Source organism: Typha angustifolia, chromosome 4 (assembly GCF_048772165.1).
Source record: "Typha angustifolia cultivar Huaian chromosome 4, ASM4877216v1, whole genome shotgun sequence".
Lineage (NCBI taxonomy): Eukaryota > Viridiplantae > Streptophyta > Magnoliopsida > Poales > Typhaceae > Typha > Typha angustifolia.
In genome coordinates, this window is record NC_133242.1 from 3,517,372 (window position 1) to 3,529,231 (window position 11,860).

Below are 11,860 nucleotides of genomic sequence, written 5' to 3' on the forward strand. Positions count from 1 at the left end.
TGATTGCTCATATCTATAAGAATAAAATCTTAACGGATTGGATCCACATATAAATTATTTATTTTAATCTAAAATTAAAATAATAAATAAATTAGACTAACTAGACTTAATTTGACTCAACTCAACTAACTTGATCCCCGTAATCGGATCAGTTCATATAACAAATAAAAAACTTAATTTATCTTAAAATTATAGGCAAACGATTTATACTTAATCAAATAATGAATCTATAGTTTCTCTGTTAAATTAGGCAGAACCATAAGGAATAATTTAAAATTTAACCTAAAACATATTGGGTGATCAATTTTAATCCCTCTAAAATCAAATCACCCTTGCTTAAAAGAGAAAAGTAGAAGAGGAAATTTAAGAAAAAAATAATTATTTGATTTTTTTTTTTTCTATTACACTATTAGGAGTTTGAGAGATATTAGATAAGTGTCACAAATAGATTAATGAGGCCATATTGGGTGGTTACAGATAATTGATCAGATTCTGACATTTTGCTTTATACCAAGTAAGCAAATTAATGGCTGAAAGGGATTTATATAACCAACCAAGTTATTGGCATTTAGGAGGTTTGACTGTTTTTATATTCATCATCTTATGTGCTTTCATAATGTCATTAATCATGTTTTTATTTCAATACTTTTCAGGTAATTCTTAATTTTTCTCTAAAATAAGAGTAAAATAGTTAATAGAGCATCTAAAATTGATCATTTAATAGGGATTAATGCACAACTAACCAAAGCTACAATTTAAGAGGGATTAATGCAACAAAAAACAAATAAAATGATCTAATATAAATATAGGCAACAATTCAGAAATATAGAAGTAATTAATAAAGATATTATCTAGTTCTACTGTAGATGCTTATATTATTAATGTTTTCCTTAGAATGACTTGCATTTGAATTGATAAATAGCTATCCATTCTTATTATAGATAAACAGACAGACAGATGGATGAACAGTATAGTTGACTTCAAATATGAGTACCAGTTACACCATTAATTTAATAGCTTTTTATTTGTTATAAAAGGGCTGCATTAATATATTCATCTAGGGCCTCATTTGTTGTTAAACTAAATTGTAATCAAAGCTCAACCCAAAGTATTTAATTCTGCAATTACTTACAGAGGTTGGGTTGGAAGGAAGACAAGGGACAAAGAGTATCAGTACTTTGGTAGGAGGTCAATTCGTTAGGTGGGAAGAAGAAGATACCCCTAAAACTAAAAGAGCCCTTAAAAGCTTGTAATTTGAATGCCATTCTTTTATTAAAGAATTTGGGCCCAGATATCCTCCTCATGATTGGGTATTAGTCATGATATCCTTCCATTTGAGCCAAAGGAAATTATTTTATAGGAATGCTCAACAATGATGGGCATCAAGGATTTAATAAGAAACCAGTTCACTCTTTGGTAATTTATCTAACCTCTCACATTGGAGGACACTTTCCTTTAGAGATGAAAAAAAAATATACTACTTCATGTAGCTAATTAATCTCAATTATACTGTTGTTTGGCTTGATTTTAACTTGCAATTATGTGTTTCAAATTTAACACTTAAGTCTCTCGCAGTTTAGATTAAGTTACAATAATTAGATTTTTTTTAAAAAAAACTAACAATATATATGTCTGAAGTATCTTTATTATTATTGGCGTAAATATTTTGACCATATGCAAATTGCTGAATAACTAAATTATCTTTCTTGTTAATGAATCAAATTGTATTTTATGGGGGTAAATAATTCTTTTCATATTTGCGTGAATGACTAACTAACAAAATTATTGAGTGTTTAAGTTTAAAATATAGTTAAACAAGCTAAATCATATAGAGATATATTAAACTGTAATTTACCTTTGTTGTTAACTTATTGCACTATAACATATGGATTTACTAACTATACTCACATTTATCTTTAACATTTTGATATTTCCAAGAACTCCATTGAAAAGGTTTAAGCTTCCAAAACATTTGGACTCCGTATTAAGTTTAGTATTATATAAGATAAAAACTAAAGAAGTAAAAATGTAAATATATATATATATATATATATATATATATATATATATATATATATATATATATATATATGACTAGTCTACAATCTACAATGGCAAGTTTTTAAGTTAAATTGGATGCAATTATTTATCAATCCTTACACATGAATTATTATTAATATTATTTTGATAGATAAACCCTATAGACTAATCATAGGTCAAAAAAATCATATAACACTCTAGTGAAAAACCGCCAAATATCAAACCTAATATTTAAAGGGAGATCTGAACCCAAAATATCTGTCTATCCGGTAGAATTCAATCATTGTGTTAAAGTGATCGGCATTAACATAAATAAAACCGCTCTAAATGTTTAAACTATATAAGTCTGATAAAATTCAATATTATTCTAAAAGCTTAAATCGTTCGAAAACGATGTCATTAATACTTCAAATTTTAAAATAATGACTTGACTCATTCATCTTGCCATAGCATATATGATTAGATCTACAAGGATCAGAAGCACCAGCTATTTTGTCCCAGAGAACATAAAGAAAGGTTTAAAACTTCTCTTAGATGATTAGTTCTGTAATCTTCCACCGACAAAAGGGAAGGTGAAGTTAGATCCTCTTGATTGCTGCTCAAGGTCAGCTTCAATCCAAGCAGTAGCCAAAGATTTGAGATGCTCTCAGTGGCCCATTTTGTTTGATGACATTACAACCACCATTTTATTTTGGAGGTGGCCCATCTAAATATTTGAATATATGTATGTATATATTCTTATGATTTATGAACAGATGCAAAAATATTCTTAGTTATAATGTAAAGAAAAAAGAACTAGTATCTTTTCTTTGTCTAGCTAATCTAACTCTAATTATTTCACTGTTTGAGCTACTTGTTCTGAAAAATATATATGAGAAGAAAAGAAAAGAGATTTTCTTGTTCAACTACTTTGAAAGCTTGAATGATCAGAGTAGAAGTATAATAAATGAGCTTGACATGATTCGAACTCGAAACATCTGCGACGACTAATACGATTATATTCTAACATCGATATTATTAAGATTAATCATATCAAAGAAGTCTTTCATAGAATCTTTGCAAAGAAGCACAAAATGAGTGACTAAACTACACATGAGAAAATTTGTCTATGAGAAGATGAAGTTGGCGAAGCAATATCTATTTTAACATATATATATGCTGATAAATAAAGTTGGCGAAGCAATATTTGTTTTGCTGTATATGTGTTGATAAATAAAGCTGATGGAGTATGTGTTGATAAATAAAATCGATCGAGTAATATCTGTTTTGCTGTATATATATATTGATAAATAAAGTCGGCAGAGGAATATCTAATTTTCCATATATGTGCTGATAAATAAAGTCGGTGGAGCAATATTTATTTCGCCGATTAAGCTCTAAAATTGAAATACTAGAGTCGATAACCTTTATTATTATTTTTCAATAAGGCACAATGTGGTTCACAAAATAATTCATCCAAACTAATTGTTTTTATCATCTGTGAGTCTATTTGTTAATAATAGGACCACAAATGAGTCAAATTCATGCAATCTTTAAGAGCTTTGATTTTTCATGGCAATTATGTTAAATTCCTTAGTAGCAATGATCAAACCTGAGACTCTCCAATTGAGGTAGGAGTGCTAATGATTAGGACCTATACTTAATACAAATGTGACAAATGGACTAAAGATGATAGGAGATAAGAACTGGTATTATCTTATTAATAAGCTTGGTTTGTTTTGCCCTTTTGGATATAGTGTGGAGAATCTCAAATGGAGAAAAACACAGGATCAATAGATTCAATTCAATTTCAAATACATAGTTTTTGACCAAATTAACACTCCCTAAGTTTTTTTATATGTCTAGTATACTTTACAACTTAAATATAAATTAGATGTGTTTTACCACATAAGCTAAATAACTGATCAGACGATGACTTTCAAATATAAGTCGCTGATCTAGTCAATAATTTATATAAAAATTGAAAAATAACTAAAAAAATTGTTGAATAAAAAACGACTTACATGATAAAAAAAATCTAAAACTTAGTAATTTTCTCCGTAAACTTTTTATCAGTTTTTAAATTTTTATATAAGTCATTAACACAATAAATGACTAATTTTTAAAAGTCGCCGTATCAGTTAGCAGTTTTGCGATTCATCTAATTTTATATTTAAGTTTCGAGGTGAATTAAATATGCGAGAGATTCTACTTCAATTCATCTAATTTCATGTTAAAAAAAAGAGGAGTTTTGCAATTCATTTAATTCACTCGAGGTGAATTATATCTTGTTTGGTCAACAATTCTATTTTTAGTTCTACTTCAAGTGGGAGAGAGTTCTTCTCTCTGGAGTTCTATTCCTATTAGAAATGCTCATTTGCACTGAGGATTTGGCCCATGCGTGGGAGTGAGTGTTGGCAAATACTTTAATAGTCATCTAAAATTTGTAATTCTAATTTAACGACTATAATTATCTATTTCTAGATCCGATATTAATTCTAAATTATATTATTTAAAAAAATAATATATTAGTACGCTTAACTTTCGGGTCATATATTCTTTTCTTTTGTTAATATTTTTCCTCTTAAATACGATTGTAATAGATATAAATTTGATTCTCTATATCTATCTACTATCAAAATTTTAATTTTAATTAATCTTAAACTAATGAGAGAGATATATAAATAATTAAACAATAATCAAAGAGATAGAATTTAATTGAATTTTCATTATAAAAAAATATTAATACTTATATATATATAGTGCTACTCTATGTTAAGAATATATACGTCTTTTATTAATAAATTATTAAGATATAATTGTCAAGAAAATAACATGTAGGATAATATATTTAAAAATAAATAATTACCTATTGAATTGTAATATTTGTTAATTTTTTTGCATGCCTATTATATCCCTGAGAATATTAACCGTTAGATCCGTGAATTATATCGATGAACGGCTAAACGCTTGCAGCTACAGGCAGCGCCCTATTTCCTATGTTGGAAGTCGGCAATGGGGGAGCTCTTTGGCCGGTTTACATGTATGTCTGCAGCGTTTCCAAATCACATTCTAAGAGGCAATGAAGTCGTCGATAGAATTGTCGTGTCCAAAGATGCTTAGAATCCTGGAGTCGGTGCAACTAGGCGTATATTACCGAGATGTGCTATAATTTATATTTGTTGAAGTCGGTGGCGAGAGAGCTAACCCAGCCGACTCGCTTGTAAGGATGGACAGAGGTCCGCCATTTGCCGAATTCATGCCCAAGGCACAAAGTCGATAACTAGTTGCCGGTTTCTAAGGAAACTCTTTTCTTTTGCCTTCTACGATCTCTCGAAGATCTTCTACGCTTCCATGGCGATCTGGGTCTTGCTTCTGACCCTAATCTCCACCCTCGTAACCCTAGTACTCGTCTCCCTCTCCACCGTGGTGATCACCGCGAGGAGGAGGAGGAGGAGGAAAGCGGTGGGTTTCTTCCACCCATACACGAACGACGGCGGCGGCGGCGAGAGGGTGCTATGGTGTGCAGTGAGAGCAGTGCAAGAAGAGAACCCTGGTCTAGATTGTGCCATCTACACTGGGGACGATGCCTCTTCGCAGAGTTTGACTGCTCGGGCGCTTGATCGTTTCGGAGTAGAGTTGCTTCGCCCTCCTCAGGTTTGCCTGAATTCTTGCAAAGTTGCTTTTCCTTTCTTTCTCCTCTGTGAGATTTTATGTATTTGTGATAATTTTGTCTTAAATATTGAATTTTGTTGCGCCTTTTGCTTTCAATCGATCATAGAATCATTTAAGGTATCTGATATGGGGAACTTTTGATTGGCCTTATGAAAAATTCACTTTCTAATTGATACTGCTATAGATTTTTAGTAATTCCGCTTAAAAGTTTTCTCCTTTCCCCAACTATCTTTGTTTATGATACTGGACTGTGGAGTAGCTTGATGCTTCGTTGACAAAGGTCTTGATTATCGTGAAAGTTATGGATGCATTGTTCATTAAAATAAGTATTCTGGTTTTTGGGTTAACTTAAGTGGAAGAACACTTTACTTTCATTACTTCAAGAAGTCTGATCACCTATTCAAGCACACATAATAAGTTACCAACTTGTAGAAAGAGATGCATCCATCTTATTTCTGATAGTCGGCTTTTCATTTTAGGCCCATTGACTTGGAATTTGGTTGCTTATTCTAATGCTATTTGCTGACTTGATTGGCTATTGAAATTGGAAATTGTCTGCCACTTGCTGTCATTATGTAACAGTTCTTTGCTGCATTAAAATGTTGTTTTAGGTCAAATACTCAATTTCTAGTTTGTGTATGGAGAGAGACATGATTTTACCATCTATAGAATGCGCTTAATGTAGTTTTGGTTTCAAAAGTTATCTGGTTTATTAGTTTGACTACTTCCAATTTTAGGTAGTCCGCTTGTCTAGAAGGAAATGGATTGAGGAACATACCTATCCTCACTTTACTATGATTGGACAAAGTCTTGGCTCAATTTATCTTTCATGGGAAGCTCTGTGCAAATTCACCCCTCAGTTTTACATTGATACAAGTGGTTATGCTTTTACATACCCACTTGCTCGGATGTTTGGTTGTAAAGTTATTTGCTATACTCACTACCCAACTATCAGCTCAGATATGGTTGCGCGCATTTGTGAGCGTAGTTCAATGTATAACAATGATGCACTGATTGCCAGAAGGTATGCAATACATTTGAAGTTTGTGTCTATGATTTTATAGTTATGTATTATCCGTTGAGCATTCTTGCATCTGTTTTCCTCAGTTTGTATTCATTTTCGGATGCTGGTTCTGCAGTACCTCCTAGAGCTTTGTATGTAATTGCAGCTTTTATCATCTCTAGCAACAATTCTATGAAAAAGACAAGACACCGTTGTTAGACAGACTAATCTTGCTACCAATCTTATGGAGAGTATAAGGAATTGTGGTCCCATCAAAGTTTAAGGGAACGCAATGAAAATGGTTTCTGCTAAGAAATGCAAGAGGAGATAATTATGCTGTGCTGCTATAGATAGTCCGTGGCATCTTGGACAGGAGATGAACAACTGGAATGGTTTCTTTCCCATGCTATGCCTCTTTCTTTCTTTGGGCATTTTGTTTTTGTGCTTGTAGGTGTTACTGTTTTTTGCATTATTATAAGAAGGTTATACATGACTGACACTGAGATATCAAAAGAGGATTGCTTTGACCTATAAAATTGTTTCCTGTTTTAGCTTTTAGTCTCTATATAGCTGCATCTTCTTATATTAATAAAGAAATGGAGAATGCTCCAGTAAGTGATGAATTCATAAGTTGTGATTTAAAGGGTGAGTTTGATTCGGTAGGCTTCTATACTCTCTAGGTGAAGTTTTAAAATAGGTCTACATATGCTTTTTTAATGGGAACAAGTGTAGTAGCTTACGATTCCTTTTCTTTTGGTTGTAGTATTTGGCTATCCAGATGCAAGATCATCTACTATAGATTCTTTAGTTGGTTGTATGGGTTGGTTGGATCCTGTGTAGATCTTGCAATGGTGAATTCCTCATGGACAAGATCTCACATTGAAAGGTTGTGGAAGATTCCAGAACGTACTAAGAGAGTGTACCCTCCCTGTGACACTTCTGCTCTTCAGGTATGTTGTATCACCTGTTTACACCAATTTATGGCTTCAAAGAATATTAAACTTTTCTTTCCTCCTTCCATTATTCTGTAATTTTGGCCTAGTTTCTAGCTTCCACTGCATTTTTTGATAAATTATATGTCTAGTGAATATTCTTCTCCTCAGTATCATACTATCACAGAACGATGATGAGCCCATTGAACTGAGAAATGACAGAGTAGTCTTTGCTTTTAATATTTTCTTAAAATTTTTCTTATTGTTCTAGATGAATAAGATTGTTACTAAGATATAAATTTTTAAAATTCTCTGATCATGTTATGTCACGAATCACTACCATGGAAATTTCAATTGCTTTGGGTGTTTGACTGAGTAGTGATAGCCCTTTCCTGCATCTTTATTTTCTCTCTCTCTCTCTCTCTCTCTCTGTCTCTCTCTTTGTTTGCTAAGTAGCAGGCCAGAGAGGCTGTACCCTTCATTTTTAGACTATTATGCCAACAATTTTTACTAATGTTTATTTCTTACTATGCTTCAGCTAAAACATTATATCCCTGGCATGAATTAACTGCCTAAGTCGTGAAAGAGAAAAACTAAATAAGTTGCAACTTTGCCAATTGCCTACAATATTTTTCTTTGTGGCGCAGATAGCCAGATACTATCAAAAGGCTATAGATTTGACCCAATAAAAAATTTATTGTTGTTGTACATTGTTATAGAACATTCTTCTAGGTATTTCCATTGTCGTGTTCTTTTGGATGCCAAAATTGGCTCAACTTTTATCTAGACAAGGGGTTTTAATTCCTTTTAGAAATGCATATATATATATATATCAATATATCAATATTTTGAAAGGCGGCCAGTCACCTTACCGCCTAGCACCTAGGTGGAAGGCGGGTGACAAGGTGAGTGATAAGGCGATCTAGCATTTTTAATATAAAATGAATATATATATATATATATATATATATATATATATGTATGTATGTATGTATGTATAATATTCATTATACACTTCTATATAACCAATATAGTATATATAAAAATTTAATAGTGCACTAAACCAAATTAACACAATAGATTAATTGCCTAGCATAATATATTAACTAATTAAGATAGAAAATTAAAAATAACATCACAATCAGTCTTTGTCGTTGGTGGGAAGAAGTGGGAGAGAGAGTGAGTGAGTGAAAGAGAGAGAGTGAGGGAGAGGCCCGGCGTCCGTTGCCATCCACACTTTGTGCTCATAGTTGCACGAGAGAGGAGGATCTAGAGAGCATAGAGAAAGAGAGTCTTCGCTGCCGCCGCTGCCACCAACTGTGGAAGAGAGAGTCGGAGAGGAAGAGAAAGAGGGGTTTAGGGTTTGGTAAACAAGATCGAGTAATGCCGCGATGACGCTGCAACGGGGCAAGAGAGGATTGAGAGAGAGAATAGGTTTTTTTTATGTATGTATATATATAACTTACCCATATCCGCTTCCGATCTGACCCACTTCCATAGTTTTACGATTTAGCTGGCCGAACCGCCAGCTCAGTAAATCGGCCCACCTAGCGCTTTTCAGTGCTTAGGCAGCTCGCAAAGACGAGTTAACACCTTTCACCAGCGCCAGTCGAGATGTTGGGGTGGTCGGTGTGCTTGCTCCGACATGGTGGCCGTCAAAAATGCCATTCAGAAAAAAAAAAAAAAAAAAAAAAAAAAAAAAAATATATATATATATATATATATATATATATATATATATATATATCCCCTTAGCTAGTTCACTTGATGTTTGACTTTTATCATAACTATATTTGGTATATGCTCTTTGCAGATGTTTTTCACATTTTTTGTCAGCATTGATCGAGCAACTTTAAATGTTTTAAACAGATACTTCCCTTGGAAAAACCAAGCAAGGTTCCTGTTATTATATCTGTTGCACAGTTTCGCCCGGAAAAGGTTTGTTTATGAATATTATACATCTCGTTGGATCCTGTGAAGACCATTGCTCAGATCATGTCATGCTAGTTACATCTATAGCCTTTTCCACTTTCCAGGCTCATGCTCTTCAGCTGGAGGCATTCTCACTTGCTGTTCAAAGACTAGAGCCAGAATTTCCTAGACCAAAGCTCCAGTTTGTAGGCAGTTGTCGAAATAATGGAGATCTGGAGAGATTACAAGCTCTTAAAGAAAGATCTAGTGAACTACATATGGATGAATATGTTGAGTTCCACAAGGATGTGATGTACAGGTTTGGCTTCTTTTTATATAATGTTCCTGTCAGATATAAATTTAACATCCTTGACGCTAAAGCTCCGAGTATCTTATTAATCTTTTCCTCATATGGTACTTATTTTGTATGATACTCATCACGATACCATTTCTTGTTAGACAGTTTCTTTCATGTATCCAATTATTAAATAAGAATTAAATCTTGGGTATGGCAAGAATCATCTATTATAGTTATTCAATACTTTGGAATGGAAGTATGATGTTCAACGGTGACAAAGATATTGAATTGCAGATTTACAAAATTTATCCTGCATCGGGAGCAAGGTTCCTTGTTAGACATTAGTGCAAAGATATGGCTAGTGGAATTATTGCTAATTATTATGATGGAGTGCTTTATTTTATTTACTTTGGCATAAATTGATAATGCTGTAAATGGTCTTAAAAGATCCTAGCAGCAAAACCTGCCCTCCAGGTTTAAAAGGATCTTTTTTCCAAGCACTAGGTCCAGATATCTGCTGAGCAAGTATAAGTTTTATCTCCTGCCATAATTTATCCAACAATATGAAGTGCACTGTAGGATGTAATCAAGCATATGTGGCTGTGACTGACCTACAGCAGCTGCTGTTCTTTATGACATAATGAAGAAACTTCCACCATGTTGGGGGCAGGGCCTTTCTACTGAATTGATAGTTTTTATTGAGGGATATCAGAGGAGACAAGCTGCAAAGATGTGTCCCATTTCCAAAACCATATCTGACATTGTATATATGCGTCTTATAGTCTTCCTTGAATGCCTGTTGAGATTTAATTGCATTCTTCTAAGTCAAATCCCATTTTGCTTTGTGATCTCAGGGACTTGATACAACTACTGGGAGGTGCCGTTGCAGGGCTTCACTCCATGATTGATGAGCATTTTGGAATAAGTGTTGTTGAGTACATGGCAGCTGCTGCTATTCCAATCGGTCAGTAAATATCTCAATAGTATCCTACACTCATAGATACATATATGTGATCTTACCACGAGGTTGTTTCCTTTCTCAGCCCACAATTCAGCAGGCCCGAGGATGGACATAGTGCTAGAAGAGGATGGACATCAAACTGGATTTCTAGCTTCTACAATAGAAGAATACGCTGATGCAATCCTCAAAGTTTTAAGGATGTCAGAATCAGAGAGGCAAGTAATCGCTGCTGCAGCAAGAAGGCGTGCTCAGAGGTTTTCGCAGCAGAAGTTCTATGAAGATTTTAAGTCTGCAATTCATCCAGTTTTTTCCGCAGGTAAAGATCCTTCATAGTGCATGTCGAGCTGCTTCTGTCTTATATACAAAAGAAGATACTAACATCACAAAAGGGAGCCTGTCACACTTCTGAGATGCAATATTCTTCTTTCTCAAACTGCCTCCAACACGGATGTATCTTCATAGCCAACTAAGTCGAAGATGTTTAGTTGTTTTGCTGGAAATTCTAGGACATGCAATTATCTATTTTACACAGGAGGGCAATGATTCATCTGGTGAAACCTACTTTTTCCTGGCAGACATAGGATGAATTGATGTTACACTAAATTCCTCTTTTTTGTAATGAGATATTAAGGATGATTGTATTACTTTGGGCTTCTTGGATTCAGAAGCTTTACTAGAAATATAGAATGAGTCTTCTGTTTCTTGCCTTTGTTAAGTTGATCGTTTCATTGTTTCGTTGTCGATGATCGTTTTAGTTATCTTTCTCCAATAGGGATTGCCATCCATGTGAATTTTATCACAACCTACAGATTCACTATTGAGTATCTGTCATGCATGACGTGAAGGATTTGATGGATGATCATGGATCGTGCATAGATGAACTGATGAAGCTCCTTAGGAGATACTATATATGCCTCTATATATCCTTTTCTACTGCATGAAGTATTTTTTCTTCCTAAGAGAAGTTTCTACTATATTGCAACTAATTTTTTTCACAACATTATTAAAAAAAACTTCACTTTGTTATACCAAGAGGCTTTCACAATTTAGTTACATTTAAT

The 11,860-nt window shown here is 33.4% G+C and overlaps 1 protein-coding gene across 1 annotated transcript; it reads left to right on the top strand.

Annotated features, from left to right (window-relative positions):
• The first annotated feature begins 5,326 nt into the window (after nt 1-5,326).
• On the top strand, nt 5,327-11,500 carry LOC140759705 (GDP-Man:Man(3)GlcNAc(2)-PP-Dol alpha-1,2-mannosyltransferase). Its single transcript, XM_073096338.1, has 7 exons — nt 5,327-5,676; nt 6,432-6,718; nt 7,461-7,647; nt 9,499-9,567; nt 9,666-9,859; nt 10,693-10,802; nt 10,882-11,500. The coding sequence occupies exons 1-7, from the start codon at nt 5,374-5,376 to the stop codon at nt 11,130-11,132; spliced, it is 1,401 nt and encodes a 466-aa protein (XP_072952439.1). The 5' UTR covers nt 5,327-5,373; the 3' UTR covers nt 11,133-11,500.
• The last annotated feature ends 360 nt before the right edge of the window (nt 11,501-11,860 follow it).

Coding starts and splice junctions, on each gene's coding strand:
- LOC140759705 (XM_073096338.1), top strand. CDS start 5,374: ATGGCGATCTGGGTCTTGCTTCTGACCCTAATCTCCACCCTCGTAACC. Junction 6,719..7,460: donor GATGCACTGATTGCCAGAAG/GTATGCAATACA, acceptor TTTTGGTTGTAG/TATTTGGCTATCCAGATGCA. Junction 7,648..9,498: donor GTGACACTTCTGCTCTTCAG/GTATGTTGTATC, acceptor TGTTTTAAACAG/ATACTTCCCTTGGAAAAACC.